At 42.7% G+C, this 16,759-nt stretch overlaps 1 protein-coding gene across 2 annotated transcripts in view; it reads left to right on the plus strand.

Moving 5' to 3' along the window:
- LOC134958466 (laminin subunit beta-1-like) overlaps positions 1-15,396 on the plus strand; it is a 195,008-nt gene extending 179,612 nt beyond the window's left edge. For both annotated transcript variants that reach the window (XM_063941097.1, XM_063941098.1), the window contains exons 33-35: positions 13,073-13,249; positions 13,506-13,662; positions 14,370-15,396. In XM_063941097.1, the coding sequence (XP_063797167.1) occupies positions 13,073-13,249; positions 13,506-13,662; positions 14,370-14,503 (468 nt within the window). In that variant the 3' untranslated portion in view covers positions 14,504-15,396. The remainder of the gene's footprint in view (positions 1-13,072; positions 13,250-13,505; positions 13,663-14,369) is intronic.
- Positions 15,397-16,759: the final 1,363 nt, after the last annotated feature.

Below are 16,759 nucleotides of genomic sequence, written 5' to 3' on the forward strand. Positions count from 1 at the left end.
CATTTTTAATTTTAAATCAATTTCCTAAAAAGTGGGGATGTGACTTCTTCATGTGAGAAAATATACACATGTTTAAGCGTGGTGGGTTTTTACTTTCACCCAACGGTCCTGATCCAGACCGGTGGACCCTGCTAAGGTTCCTGTAGTATCCGTTACTAGAGTCGCAGGTGCAATAATATGCAAATACTAGTTTCACCCTCCCCCTTGTGCATACCTGCCAACCGTCCCAGTTTTAGCTGGACAGTCCCGTTATTTGGGCACTTTCCTGCTGTCCCACCCGCGGGCGGCATTTTCTCACAGGCAGGCAGGAGGCTGGGAGACACTGCTGCTCTAGCTAGTTGCAGCCAGTGCGGAATGGACACTGGGGTAAATTTACTAAGATGGGAGTTCTATTTCAGATGGGATGTTGCCCATAGCAACCAATCAGATTCTACTTCTCATTTATCTAGCACTTTCTAGAAGATAATACCTGGAATCTGATTGGTTGCTATGGGCAACATCCCATCTTGAATAGAACTCCCATCTTAGTAAATTTACTCCTGGGTGCATGGACGTGGCCTCTATTAAATACCTGGAGTATGCACGGGGTAGTCCAGTGGCTGTCTGAGTGCTGGGCTGCCCCCAGAGTTACAAGCAAAGGAGGCTAAAATGGCAGATATCAGGGGGTGTGGCCTAATGGGCGCTGGCCATGCCCCATTTCCAGCAGGCTCCACCCCCTCTTCAGGTAAGCAGAAGATCCCGAGTTGACCTGCTCAAAACTGTTGAGTTATGCCTTGTGCACTAGTGTGTAAGCCCTGAGACGCCCGTTTCCTGTCACCTGTGCACAGCAGCACCACCGGTTGTTCCATACAGTACGCCACTGGTGGTGCACCATCGCCTCTGCCTGAGCATGAACTCTGTGGAAGCAGCTGTGCGTCTGAGAATGAAGCCCGCTTGCAGGACACGCCCAGGCAAATGTATTATTTTTTTTGTGCTGCCATCAGGCCACTTCCCATACACTGCCCAGGAACACCCATTGCTTTGCCCCACGATATCTGATACCAGGGTTCATCAAATCGACAGTATCTAGGTCGACAATGTTTAGGTCGACCACTATAGGTCGACAGTCACTAGGTCGACATGGATAGAAGGTCGACATGTGCTAGGTCGACAGGTCTATAGGTCGACATGATGATTTATTTATTTTTGCTGTCGTTTTCTTCGTAGAGTGACCGGGATCCCAAATTAGTGCACCGCATCCCCTCGCATGGCTCGCTTCGCTCGCCATGCTTCTGATAGAGTCAAATAACTACCTTTTAACATTAGCTATATATTAATACCGTGTAGCCGTAATGGCTGCTAAACCATGTGCACATGCTACGCACTCCTTACGCTATTTGCGTATGAAGACCTCACACGTGGTACGCAAATAAAGTACACACGCTGTGCTGGGTGTACGGAATACCCACAGTGAGCATACACACAGACAGTAACCTTTATAAACTTTAAACACAGATTATGCTTACACTGTGCAACACACTATGATTGAGTTTGTATTGTAAAACCTTACTGCTGAAATACTGCAGCGATATAACGCTGCTTAACCTTGTTAATGTAAATGCTGTTAGAGCGATTTAGAATTCAGAAACCCTTTGTACCAGCTAGAGAGACACAGACACCCTGCTGAGGTTCTAACACCTTATGTGAATGTTCTATTTGCAAAAGAATAATACAAGACAAGTCATACACTACAATATAACATAGACTAACTAACCAGATAACTACACAGGAAATACAATACAATACAGTTACGTTTTAAAGGAAAATACGAGAGAAAGAGGAGAAGAGAGAGAGAGAGATATGGCTCACAATAACAACAAGACAATATGATTGCGGAGAAGACTTACGCACAAGGGGAAACGATCGCAAGCGCCTCTAGATATCCAGCTCCCGATTATCAGCAATGAGAACCGTTGAAGTGAGAGAGTGAGCTGGATACCATCGGCTTGTCTATTTATGCTCCACACACAATACAATTCCATGGTCCCTACAATCTCATTGTTCATTGGACACAGGAATTTGTCTTCACATCATAACAAAAGGTCATAGGTTGATTCATACAGGTGGACTGTGACGATTTCCAACTGTTCAGGTGGGTGGGATACTAGGTTTCCCGCCGCATGGCTAAGTAAGTGCAAATAATAGTAAATGGACATAAACTTCTTATGTCCATAACTATTCGCACAAGCGATTAATCCGCTCCAAACCGACACCGGAATATTGCTAATTAAATACTCTTCCGATGGATACTAAACATCACTGTATGACTCAAGTCTGACCCCCTGCAACAAATAAAGAGGGATCTCTTTGTCCAGGAACATACTACATTAACTAAACTTTCAGAATCTATCAAAGGGACCATGATCTACAAAATGCATTATATATTAAAAATATGTAACGAATGAGTCGCACGCTACGAACACATACACTCTACCGTAAATGCGCACACCGTGCGCCTGCACGTTACAGCGGGTATGCGCACGCACGGGAGAGCGTACGCATGCGCAGCGCGAACATGTATGATGTGCAAATATGGTAGTGTGCATAGAGATATTTTTCTGACTTTGACAGTCCACCCTTTGGCAGTCAACAATAACTGCCACCTTCTAAAACATTTCAAAAAGAGAAAAATATATGTCAGGGGTTAATACATTTCCATGGTTGGGTAAGGGAGGAGAGAGGAGAAGGTGTGAAGAGGGTATGACCTAGTGAGATAGCAGAAGCATGTGTGTATGAATCCATGTTTGGGGGGTCATGTATCATTGTGCCGTACGTGTTGTAAATCAAGCTTCGAGGTATTGCGAAGTATACATTTGAATTCCTTCTTATCCCGTATTAAGGGTCTGTGGATGGGCTGTCAAACTTTACCGAGCTCATTTCGGCTGTGGTTGTAACAAAATGGGGGAGCACATTTTAGTTGATGATACATGAATGGGGGAATATGTGATTGCTGATATCTGTGCCTGTATTCCCTATCGACTATGTGTGTCATTACCTGAGGGTTGTAGAGATGAAGATAAAGAACACTTATGGTAAATGCAGTGGTATTCTATGTCAGGTTAATGAACATTTGTCGGTTGAAGTTTTGTTCGGTGTCTGTTGAAAGCCGTCTTCTTTGCGCTTTTTGCCCATAAGGTGCGAGCAAAAAGCTTTGTCAATGTCCATAGATTTACAAAAAATGTTGGGCTAGCGTAAGTTTAAAATTTCTAGGGAAACTGGGGATCTATGGCAAAGTTCATCAAATACCCGTGTATAAGGTTGTCAAAACTTCTTCTTTGATCTATCCATTGTCTGTATATCGGCTCGTCAACTTCCTCGTCCAAGTGGGTCTTTTTACCTTGGAGAAAACGGAAAAACAGGTGAAAGAAACGGACCGTATAATCGCATTTTCATCACATCATTGTTTCTACCGTTGGGTCATAAATCAAATCCATTGGAATTATGGTTTCTTCACTCCTTAGAATCATTACCCTGGTACGACGTTTGCACTTCATTAAAGCCTGACCGCATCTAACCAATCGATATAACAACACCTAAGATACATAGGAGAAACTTCCCAACATCCATTATGACTCCTTGAGCCCATTCTCCTAAACCAGAGAACCAATTTCGCGGGTTCAACCATGACACCCAACCAGTCAGCTCATTACCCACAGCAGCAAGAGTGAGATTGTGTCTCCTGCGAAATTCCCACTTCAGTTGGAGAATATCGTCCATCTTTTGGTCTATGACCTCGACCGGATCCTCGGTGCTATTCGTAATGTATGTGCAACATTTCACGCCGTACTGTGTTGCCAGTGTGACACAATATCCGCCTGTCACTGCTGTGAGGTAATTGAGAATCATTCTATGCTGTACCAGTTCTGTTTTATAAGCTTGAAGTTCTCTTCCAGTATACCTAAACGTGTCATCATACATTTCAGTGATATTATCTAACAAATTTGCAAGCGCAGAGATGTATCTATAGTTCATCACTCCTCGAGCGGTGCGGGTGAAATCTAGCGCAAGTAGAACCTGAATCCCGGTGGATTCATGGATCATGTCAGAGGCCAAATGCTCTGTCCTTTCTGTCAGCTGCCTTTTAACTACGTGCTCGTAATGGGTATGAGTATAAGGAGCTTGGGCACCACGGTGTATGTCTTTCATTTTGTCATGTGATACAGTCATTACTTCAGGCAGTACTTTTCCAATATAACACAATCCTTCAGAATTTGGGGCAAGCCACTTATACGCCTTCCTCCCGCATATGAAATATGCATCATCGGGGAGAACATATGGGACGGAGTAGGACATAACCATATTACACATCTTCCATGTGAAATCTCCTAGCCCTAATTCTCCCATCTGCCTAGTACACGTATCAGTTTGTACGATATGTGCACAGTATCCTGGTGATACCTCTCCAACTCTCGTAATCCTACTTCCTAGGGTATACCTATATCGGAAAGATTTTCCTCTACTGGCTATGTGGCGTATAAGCTCTGTATCTGTAGGCATTCTATCTGCCCTATATGAAAAGGTCATGGTTTGGTTACTCCATGACACTTCCCAATTTCCCGGCTTTCGGGGATTGGTAATGTTAAAACATATTAGGGATCTATCCACATGATATTGGTGGAGCTTCAAACTAGGAGGACTGGAGATATTAAACCTCCTGTCCACCGGTCTCCCACCCTTTAGCTCAAGTACCTCCCCTACCGTTAAAGGAAATGGTACTAGCCCTGATTTGCTGTGACCTTGAGGTACTTGAGAGCATACCCAACAATCTGTTTGATTTAACACACTACCCACTAAGGAGTGATAGTCACTCAACGGATGCCGGTCCATGTGGATATTAAAACTGGATTGGCATTTCTTAATGCACCCATCCTCAACTACATTGTCACAGAGCCTACAGATACAATTTTCTTCAGCTAACAATCCTTCACAATTCCTTCTATTGTCAATGCTATCGGATCGTTTTCTGATACTCGCCTTTACTTGTTGATTAAGTTGTTCTTGGAAAACTACGCCTCCATCTTTATCATCAGAACCTTTCTGGATCCTTTCTCAACCTCACTGGTACTCTCACCGAAACAGACTGCTCTGGTCAACATCATGGTCAACAGGAAAATCCATATCACAGTCTCTTGGGGCAAGTCCATCTTACGGGAGGAGAAAAGAAGAAATTTGTAATGGGGTACAGAAAATACAGTTTGAGGGGGAGAGAAACTTGTTACGATAATAAGTTCTCTAGTCTTGTTGTTCTTCTCGTTCTGCTGTCATCTCAAAGGTGCTGTCTCTCAGTCTTCCAAACGGACATTCCGGTGATGCGATATTCCTTCCAAATCAGCGATCTTTCTGTAAGGAGCAAAAATCTTGCATTACCATTTGTCTAACTGATGTGTGACATACCATCTTTAAACCATGAAAACATGAGTGAGAAGAGAGAGGAAACAAAAAAAAAACAAAAGAGAGAGAGAGAACAATTCATATGCATGTGTATATTACTTAAATCAACAATAACCAACAATAGGAAAAGAGAAAAAAAACATTTTTCAAACATTTTAAAACATTGCCAGATCGTCAGGCTGTCATATCTACATGTCCAATGGTTTCCTTGCGCAGTCCCTCCCCACCAGCACCCCCATTACTCCACTCTCTGTATCTGGCCAGGATACCTTGATGTGGATAGGTCATGCTGGAGTTTGGTAGACTTCTGCAAAGACCAAGCGGATATGCAACGTTTGAGTCCTTACTAATAATCGTCAGAGAAGGGGAGAGAGTGAGAAAAAAAACATTTTCACAAATACATTTACAACGTTTCACCTTGTCATTCCTGTCTCTTCAGTGAATGACCTCCCAATTTATTAACCGTTACCTCAGGCTTACCATCAGTCCTAATGATCACCTTTCCTGACTACATATCATGGGTGTGGCTCAAAATTCTTCCTATGTGATCCCTGATTGTAATTTGGTGTGTCTTATTCATGCTCATTTTCATGTCTAGGGGGTCTGACTTTATGTGGGCTATTACAGTTGCTGGCATAATGCCCTTCTCTTCTACAATGATAACAAACTCTGGGCTTCCTCCAAGTGTCAGTGAAATGGGGTCTTGGCTGATTTGATGCCTCCTCAAACGCTTGGATGCTCATCACCATCAACCGTTTTCCCTGTACTTCCCTGATTCCTTGGATATTATGGTTATGTTGTTGTCTAGGGGGTGTATATACCTTGTGTGTGCTTCTAGACCTGCAATCTCTTGCATAATGGCCTTCCTTCAGGCAATTATAACAGACTTCCATATTTGAATTTTTCGCAGTGGTGTGGGGCTTTTGTTGGAGTGGTCTTGTGGTTAGGGCCTGTATACTTGTTGCCATTAACTTGTCACTTAGTGACTCTCTGTATCTGGTGATATTCTGATCATGATTAATGACGGCCTCTCTTAATGCGGCCACCGAGATATCTCTCCAGTCTGGGTTGGTGGTCTGTACCCTTGTACTTAATTCATCCTTTAAACCATTCATTAATACCTTAACCGCTATTCCTTTATGTTGTGCATTTGTCTTGATATCTGTGATCCCAGTGTTTCTAGCCATCATTTGTAGTGCTCGATTGAAATAATTAGAAATACTTTCCCCTTCGTTTTGTCTTATGGAGAAGATTTTGTTCCACTCGACAATGGCTGGGAAATATACTTCTAACTGTTGGTTGATCTGCTTAATACATTCCTGATTGTGTTCCTCCGTACAAGGTGCCTCCATGTCTAATTTACAATCAGCAATGAATTTTTCAGGGTCAACACTGGAGGGCAAACATGTCATCAGCACTGCTCGCCACTCTTTGTTGGTGAGTTCTGTGGAGTTTCCTAGTTCTTTAACAAACCTTTGACATGCTACTAGATTTTTCCTAGGATCAGGAAATTCAGACATAATTGATCTCAATTCGGTCCGGGACCAGAGACAGCGCATTGCACTGTCCTTGACGGGAATGATTCCCTGATCGTCAGTCTTCCCATTGGGGACTGCGATCACCCTGACCGGATCAAACTCAACTACATCATCTTGTGTTGGTCTTACAATATGGGGTACATCTGTTTGTGCGTGATATAAAACATTGTACGTACCTGTGGACACGACCTCACCTGACCCTCCGTTAGGGGGTTTGATTATTGCCTTTACCGATTTGGTCGCGTCCACCTGGATGTCTTGTAGGATGGCTTCTGGAAGAGGTGCCGACATTGTTCTGGGCTCACTTTCTTGTTTGTATTCCTGAGGGAAGTTTGACATGGGGTGCAACTTGCATAGGTTAATAGTTGTACATTTAACAGTATTACAATTATCATTGTTACATTTATTACACTTATTCTTATCATCTATACTACAGTTGCTAAGAGCGTTTTTATTGTTCAACATTGTGCTTTTCTCCGCAACCATAATCCTCTCCATTGCCATGTCTCTCCTCTCAAGATAAGAGTCAGATAAGTCAATTAACTCTCTTTGCAATTCACTTTCCTGTTGCCATAACTGCAAATAATCATAATGTTTGATTCGTCTCTTTGCTGGTTCAATGAGACCTATCCTCCTCCTTAGATTCAGTAACACTTCTGGGCTAAAGCTGCCTATGTTTGGGAACTTCTCCCCATCATGTACCGTCATTCTCTCCCATTCATCACATAAAACTTCTGTGTGTCTTCCGTATTTTTCACACATTACGTACCTTGCCGACCCGATTGGTCGGTTTATAGAATCAACCCGAACCGAGGTTGATCGCCCCCTTCCTGAACAACTGGCCCCCATAATTTGCAGGTGTTACGGACCCTTACAAAAAACCAAGATATTCACGATAGGTTGACGGTGAAGTTTACCGAGCACCTCACTCACTCGCCCACGCCGACCAATATGCCATCAGCACTGCTCGCCACTCTTTGTTGGTGAGTTCTGTGGAGTTTCCTAGTTCTTTAACAAACCTTTGACATGCTACTAGATTTTTCCTAGGATCAGGAAATTCAGACATAATTGATCTCAATTCGGTCCGGGACCAGAGACAGCGCATTGCACTGTCCTTGACGGGAATGATTCCCTGATCGTCAGTCTTCCCATTGGGGACTGCGATCACCCTGACCGGATCAAACTCAACTACATCATCTTGTGTTGGTCTTACAATATGGGGTACATCTGTTTGTGCGTGATATAAAACATTGTACGTACCTGTGGACACGACCTCACCTGACCCTCCGTTAGGGGGTTTGATTATTGCCTTTACCGATTTGGTCGCGTCCACCTGGATGTCTTGTAGGATGGCTTCTGGAAGAGGTGCCGACATTGTTCTGGGCTCACTTTCTTGTTTGTATTCCTGAGGGAAGTTTGACATGGGGTGCAACTTGCATAGGTTAATAGTTGTACATTTAACAGTATTACAATTATCATTGTTACATTTATTACACTTATTCTTATCATCTATACTACAGTTGCTAAGAGCGTTTTTATTGTTCAACATTGTGCTTTTCTCCGCAACCATAATCCTCTCCATTGCCATGTCTCTCCTCTCAAGATAAGAGTCAGATAAGTCAATTAACTCTCTTTGCAATTCACTTTCCTGTTGCCATAACTGCAAATAATCATAATGTTTGATTCGTCTCTTTGCTGGTTCAATGAGACCTATCCTCCTCCTTAGATTCAGTAACACTTCTGGGCTAAAGCTGCCTATGTTTGGGAACTTCTCCCCATCATGTACCGTCATTCTCTCCCATTCATCACATAAAACTTCTGTGTGTCTTCCGTATTTTTCACACATTACGTACCTTGCCGACCCGATTGGTCGGTTTATAGAATCAACCCGAACCGAGGTTGATCGCCCCCTTCCTGAACAACTGGCCCCCATAATTTGCAGGTGTTACGGACCCTTACAAAAAACCAAGATATTCACGATAGGTTGACGGTGAAGTTTACCGAGCACCTCACTCACTCGCCCACGCCGACCAATATGCCTACACACTGATATAGTGCTGGCGTACTCGACCCAGGGCCCCTATTAACCTTTGTTTACTGGAAAATGCGAGTGTGATCCGAAGTGCATTAACCCTTTCCAGTAAAGGTGAGGTTGTTGGATAATTCCTGAGTGACCAGCAAACTTCCCTTTAGAAAAATAAAAAATTACACAAATCACGTCAGAATGTACAAATAGCGTTTATGACCCTTCGTACACAAATGGTACCGGTCAGGTTTACTAATGCACACAATTACGTGCGGTACAATCGTTCAGTACATAAGCAACTAATCTTATGTACGGAGCGACCAACGGAATCGAAAATTTCGGCTGCGAATTCCTTCAGCAAGAGCTTGTATGGCCTATATGGGTGTTGCACCAACCCTTTTTTGGTGTTGTGCCTATGGACTCTATAGCGGACTTCCTTGTCTGCTGTACCTGGACCTGCTGGTCTGTTATGACCTCCTGGTCTGACCTCCTGGTCTGCTACAGTATGACCTCCTGGTCTGCTACACTCTAATGCTCAAATTGTATGTTTAACCAAGGATGCCTCCCTAGCCACCGTGCATGTCACTTACACGTATGTACCTTCACGAGAACTCGATGATTTCTTTGGTTCAATCCCCAAAATTGTATAAATGTATGTAAAAACACTCACTCACCACATGTACACTTTTGTTTCTATTTCTATTTCTGCGCAGAAATTTCTCTTTAAACCAGATGTGTTACCAATTAGGAGAAGGATCTGTTATTCTAAATTTTGGACACCAAAATAGATTTGCGCTATTTATCGCCTTGCGTTATTTACCGCGTTGCGCTATTTATCGCGTGTTGAAATAACACTATCGTGTGACTTGAGTTACGTGGGCGTACCCAGACGCTCCGTTGCGTAATTTACGCTGCGTGCGTCAGCCTTTGCGTACACGAGTCTCACCTTTTGTTTGAGACACGTATATATCAGTCTTTTATCCACCGTAACACAACTAACACGTTTATCAATGTAGATGATCCTTGATCATCTACCGCGCACCACACTGACTTCTCCTTGTCTCTCAGGCCAAGCTGTGCACGTGTTTTACAATTTACCCCTTAATGTATTACTTTTACACTTTAACTATTTAAATAGCGACAAATCTCTCTTAGCACGTTTATCAATTATGAAATGGCAACCAGGAAAGTGAGATGTGAAGATTACACAAATGAACATGCAATTCTAAATTAATCTAATAACATATATTGATGTAAGCACACGCATATAGATATTACATATATGAGACCCTATTCAGTGCTTCTACTTTGCATATGAATGTGCAATTTCTTTCACTGCTGGGAGAGAGAAAAAAAACAACAACAAACCAGTCCCACAGGTCATTTGCATTTCAATGGCCATCCTACAAATAGCAGCGTTAAAACAGGTTCTTGAAGAGAGACAGTTACCAAAAAAAAAAAAAAACTACTTGTGTATTTCTTAAATCAAATATTTAATTTATTATTAACTGTTATTAAACTCTATCTGAACTACTTATGATTGACTATGATATGGATTAAACAAATGCATAAAAAAAAAACTCATTAAATGATGATTTCTTTTTGACAGTGGATGGCTGATTATTTCCTGAGTCAACTGAAAATCAGCCGTTCAAAAATTATTATTTTTTTTTTACCTTCCCAAAATGGCCGCTGCTCCTCCCCCATCCATGAGGTTTGTCACAAAGAAAAATCATCATGCCAGCCCCTTTTAGTTATCACGCTATGCAGAGCGATTAAAAATAATTTTAAACCTATTTAAACAGACAAACCATCCAATCTGCGTGTGCAGTTGGCACCAAATCGAAATAAAAACCAGATTTACAAAGACAATAGCTCAATGTTCCTACCTTCTTCGGATTCCACCAGCATCCCTACAGACCAAAAGAATCAGACGCAGACTCTCATCTGATCAGCACTCCAAGATACTACCTGTTCCTCCCTTTGCTGATCGATAAAAGTCTGCGCCTTCTTCGCCTGACTGCGGATATGAGATGGACCGGACTTGCCCCCACTTGATAGAGTCAAATAACTACATTTTAACATTAGCTATATATTAATACCGTGTAGCCGTAATGGCTGCTAAACCATGTGCACATGCTACGCACTCCTTACGCTATTTGCGTATGAAGACCTCGCACGTGGTACGCAAATAAAGTACACACGCTGTGCTGGGTGTACGGAATACCCACAGTGAGCATACACACAGACAGTAACCTTTATAAACTTTAAACACAGATTATGCTTACACTGTGCAACACACTATGATTGAGTTTGTATTGTAAAACCTTACTGCTGAAATACTGCAGCGATATAACGCTGCTTAACCTTGTTAATGTAAATGCTGTTAGAGCGATTTAGAATTCAGAAACCCTTTGTACCAGCTAGAGAGACACAGACACCCTGCTGAGGTTCTAACACCTTATGTGAATGTTCTATTTGCAAAAGAATAATACAAGACAAGTCATACACTACAATATAACATAGACTAACTAACCAGATAACTACACAGGAAATACAATACAATACAGTTACGTTTTAAAGGAAAATACGAGAGAAAGAGGAGAAGAGAGAGAGAGAGAGATATGGCTCACAATAACAACAAGACAATATGATTGCGGAGAAGACTTACGCACAAGGGGAAACGATCGCAAGCGCCTCTAGATATCCAGCTCCCGATTATCAGCAATGAGAACCGTTGAAGTGAGAGAGTGAGCTGGATACCATCGGCTTGTCTATTTATGCTCCACACACAATACAATTCAATGGTCCCTACAATCTCATTGTTCATTGGACACGGGAATTTGTCTTCACATCATAACAAAAGGTCATAGGTTGATTCATACAGGTGGGCTGTGACGATTTCCAACTGTTCAGGTGGGTGGGATACTAGGTTTCCCGCCGCATGGCTAAGTAAGTGCAAATAATAGTAAATGGACATAAACTTCTTATGTCCATAACTATTCGCACGAGCGATTAATCCGCTCCAAACCGACACCGGAATATTGCTAATTAAATACTCTTCCGATGGATACTAAACATCACTGTATGACTCAAGTCTGACCCCCTGCAACAAATAAAGAGGGATCTCTTTGTCCAGGAACATACTACATTAACTAAACTTTCAGAATCTATCAAAGGGACCATGATCTACAAAATGCATTATATATTAAAAATATGTAACGAATGAGTCGCACGCTACGAACACATACACTCTACCGTAAATGCGCACACCGTGCGCCTGCGGGTGCACGTTACAGCGGGTATGCGCACGCACGGGAGAGCGTACGCATGCGCAGCGCGAACATGTATGAGGTGCAAATATGGTAGTGTGCATAGAAATATTTTTCTGACTTTGACACTTCGGGCATGGTGCCTTCGCTTCGCTCGGCACAGATTACCGTTCCGATCGTAGTCAACGTGGATCGTTAAGTATGAAAAAATTCCAAAATTTTTTGAAAAACTCATGTCGACCTTTAGACCTGTCGACCTAGCACATGTCGACCTAGAAACCCTGTCGACCTTCCATCCATGTCGACCTAGTGACTGTCGACCTATAGTGGTCGACCTAAACATTGTCGACCTAGATACTGTCGATCTTCAGACCGGATCCCCTCCACAACACCTATAGAGTGGGAATAGAACCTGTAGCGAGCCACCGAGCCCGCTGCGCGGCACCCGCCGGCCATCTAAAAGCCAGTATACTAGCGTCAGGGTGGTGACCTGTGGTCTTCCGACCGCTGGTCACACAAACCCAACCCTACCAGTAACATAAGTCCATAAGTGACTTTGGGGTCTGTTTACTAAGCCTTGGATGGAGATAAAGTGGACGGAGATAAAGTACCAGCCAATCAGTTCCTAACTGTCATTTTTCAAAAACAGCCACAGACATGGCACTTAGGACATTGCCTGGTACTTTATCTCCGTCCACTTAATCTCCATCCAATGCTTAGTAAATAGACCCCTTTGATTTTAATTGAAATGAAATCTGTTCTGAGGTGTTTGTGTTCTATTATGAGGATATGTGTTTTATTTACAGTCCATGAACAAAATGGCCGCTGTTGAGCAGAAGGAGATGTCCATCATGAATCGTTTGGGAAACTTGTCCAAGGCAGTGGAAGATTTGGTGAAGAAAGTTGATTCCAACAGGCAGTTGGCCAATGACGCAAATAAAAAGGCGAACCAGGCTGTTGCAACCACTGATGGACTAGATAAGGTACAGAATCAAACTGGAGTTTAGGAACCGAATTGATCTTCAAACAAGAACAATATATCCGCATCAATGATTCATGGGTTCACATAAAACACCATAAAGACTTTGTTGTCAATATGGTTCGGCATAATCTTGTATATTAATAGGATAATGAGTACCGGGTGACTGGTGCATATGGAACAGTTGTGTTGACCTTTTTACAGTGGCGAAATGCGTCTTCTGCTCTTTCTATCCTTACACTCTTCATTCTAACTTTCAGGAGATGGATGAAGTTAAGAAGAAGTATAAGGAGCTGAAGGATAAGGTTGGGGGAGTGGACAGCTCATCGGAATCGGCCATGCAAAAAGTGAAGAGGATAAAAGATGAAGCTCAGGACTTGCTAAAGAAAGCAACAGATGCTAAAGAAAAGCTAGACAGTGGGTGAAATGCGTCATTTAGCGAGAGACAGTTATATCTCTGCACATCCGCATCTTTCTGAAACGTCTTTCCTCCAATTTGATCTTCCCATTAATTCTGTACCAGTTCTGAAAATCATTTCCCTCTTCCTATCAGATTTTATAAATGACACCCATAACTGTTCCTTAACGTAGTAGAACTAATATTATATTTGGAGAAAGAGATATAGAGAGACATATGTGTTTTACAGTGTACCAGCTTCCCAAGCGTTGTGTCATCATGAAGGGAAGACTTAAGTGGTTACCCGCTCTCCCCCTACTCAATCGCTGTGTTACACCAGGAGGTTGGGGAACCCCTTTAGTAAATGGGGCCCAAATGTATTAAGCTTTAAAAATTGATAGAGTGGAGACGGCTAAAGAGTGATAAAGTATCAGCCAATCAGCTTCCTAACTGCCATGTAACAGGCTGTGTATGAAAAATGACAGTTAAGAGCTGATTGCCTGGTACTTTATCACTCTTTATCCGTCTCCACTGTATCACTTTTTAAGGCTTAATACAGTTGGGCCAGAGTTTTAAGTTAATCCAAGTTATCACCTCAATATTCCAGGACAAGTCAAAGTCACCTAATTATTGGAAAGAATTGCAGCTTCTCACTGTACAGAATCAGCTTCTCACTGCAGACATGTGGTTTATTCATTTCTGTTTGCACTATACTTTTGTGTTCCAGGTCTTGACGGCAAGTTCAAAGCGAATGAAGATGAAATGAGGATGAAGATAATGGAATTGCTAGTCTTGGAGAATAGAACTACAGATCTGCTTCAAATAATCAGAGAAAAAGCAAATATATATTCGACTTGTTAGAACGAATTTGTCTTTTCTGTGCCATCAAATCCCAGAAATGTAATATCCTAAATACTACACAAAGGCCATGTTCACTAAATGCTGCTTCCCTCAAAATACCGTGCCCAGGACTTAAAATATATTGAATAATTAGGATTGACGAATTGGCAAGGAGAGGTTCAACATGATCCCACCAAATGGACCTGTCGTTCATACAAACTCAAGTAGAGTTATCATTTACAAATGGCGACATTGATATGACGTCTCTGTAGAACATTCATGGAGATTATATGGATTTCATTTTATAGTTAAGTATTCCGAAAGCCAAACTGTAGTAATAGATGCACATTGCTGAGCCCATATCCCCGTTTCCCAAGGGAAAGGCGATCATCTTTTTTAATGATGGTCTGGAGAGACTTCTGTATTCCCACTTGTCTGAGTCTCATATGCTTGGTAGGTACAAGGCTTTCCCTGCCGCCAAACATAGAATATCTCACTAATAATGTGGTCATCCCTTTAGACTGTCCACTATGTTTTATTAATAAACGACGGCATGGGTGTCTCCATTCATATGTGTGACTATAGGACTTTTAGTTTCCTAACCCCTACAGTAAGTCTCAGAAGGTCTAAACTACAGTTTAATAAATAATGGAATATTCATACATACATACATACATAAGAAAATAATGTATCCAAAAGTATTTTATAACCGAAGCAGAAGATCTGCTGTGTGTATCCCAGGACAGGATTATTTTGTACATAAATAAATTGCAATGCCGTGACACTCCAGCCGCCGCTGAAAAACGTCATCCTATAACGTCTTCAGGAAACAGGGAGTTGTATGGCAGCAAGGGAGAAGCTGCCGGGGCATCTACTTGGGCCTTAATCATGAATAAATGACTTGTTGCAGCATATTCTATATTAATGACTTTTCTTTTTGTATGTTAATGATAATAATTTTGATGTGTACGAGTTCTGTTCTGACAAGATGCACAGTCAAAGAGGCCTGTGGAGAAATTAAAAACTGGCTGGGTATTAAGGGTTAAAAGTAGATTAACTTGCCCAGGCAGTAGCTCTCTGCATGACCCCTGCCTCTTGGTGTTATATCATTACGAAGGGCCCAGCAGGGAACGCAGCGGTAGGGACCCAAGCTTAAGGGGTTTGGCCAACAGAGCCACAGAGGAACTTGGCCAACAACTAGAGAGGACATACCATGAAAAGGACAGGGCCTCTTAGTAAAGGAGGGTACAAGGGTGTTTCAGGACCACCCAATATGATTGACAGGAGGGTTAATCGTAGTGTAGTTTCCATAGAAATGAACTAAGCACCCAAGTTCATTGATGGTCCAGTTCCACCATGTTACTAACCAGGCTTCTAGTAGAATAAAAAATAAGATTTTACTTACCGATAAATCTATTTCTCGTAGTCCGTAGTGGATGCTGGGGACTCCGTCAGGACCATGGGGATTAGCGGCTCCGCAGGAGACAGGGCACAAAAGTAAAAGCTTTAGGATCAGGTGGTGTGCACTGGCTCCTCCCCCTATGACCCTCCTCCAAGCCTCAGTTAGGATACTGTGCCCGGACGAGCGTACACAATAAGGAAGGATTTTGAATCCCGGGTAAGACTCATACCAGCCACACCAATCACACTGTACAACCTGTGATCTGAACCCAGTTAACAGCATGATAACAGCGGAGCCTCTGAAAAGATGGCTCACAACAATAATAACCCGATTTTTGTAACAATAACTATGTACAAGTATTGCAGACAATCCACACTTGGGATGGGCGCCCAGCATCCACTACGGACTACGAGAAATAGATTTATCGGTAAGTAAAATCTTATTTTCTCTGACGTCCTAGTGGATGCTGGGGACTCCGTCAGGACCATGGGGATTATACCAAAGCTCCCAAACGGGCGGGAGAGTGCGGATGACTCTGCAGCACCGAATGAGAGAACTCCAGGTCCTCTTTAGCCAGGGTATCAAATTTGTAGAATTTTACAAACGTGTTCTCCCCCGACCACGTAGCTGCTCGGCAGAGTTGTAATGCCGAGACCCCTCGGGCAGCCGCCCAGGATGAGCCCACCTTCCTTGTGGAATGGGCCTTGACAGATTTAGGCTGTGGCAGGCCTGCCACAGAATGTGCAAGTTGAAATGTGCTACAAATCCAACGAGCAATCGTCTGCTTAGAAGCAAGAGCACCCAGTTTGTTGGGTGCATACAGGATAACAGCGAGTCAGTTTTCCTGACTCCAGCCGTCCTGGAAACCTATATTT

The sequence above is a fragment of the Pseudophryne corroboree genome, chromosome 9 (assembly GCF_028390025.1).
Source record: "Pseudophryne corroboree isolate aPseCor3 chromosome 9, aPseCor3.hap2, whole genome shotgun sequence".
Taxonomy (NCBI): Eukaryota; Metazoa; Chordata; class Amphibia; order Anura; family Myobatrachidae; genus Pseudophryne; species Pseudophryne corroboree.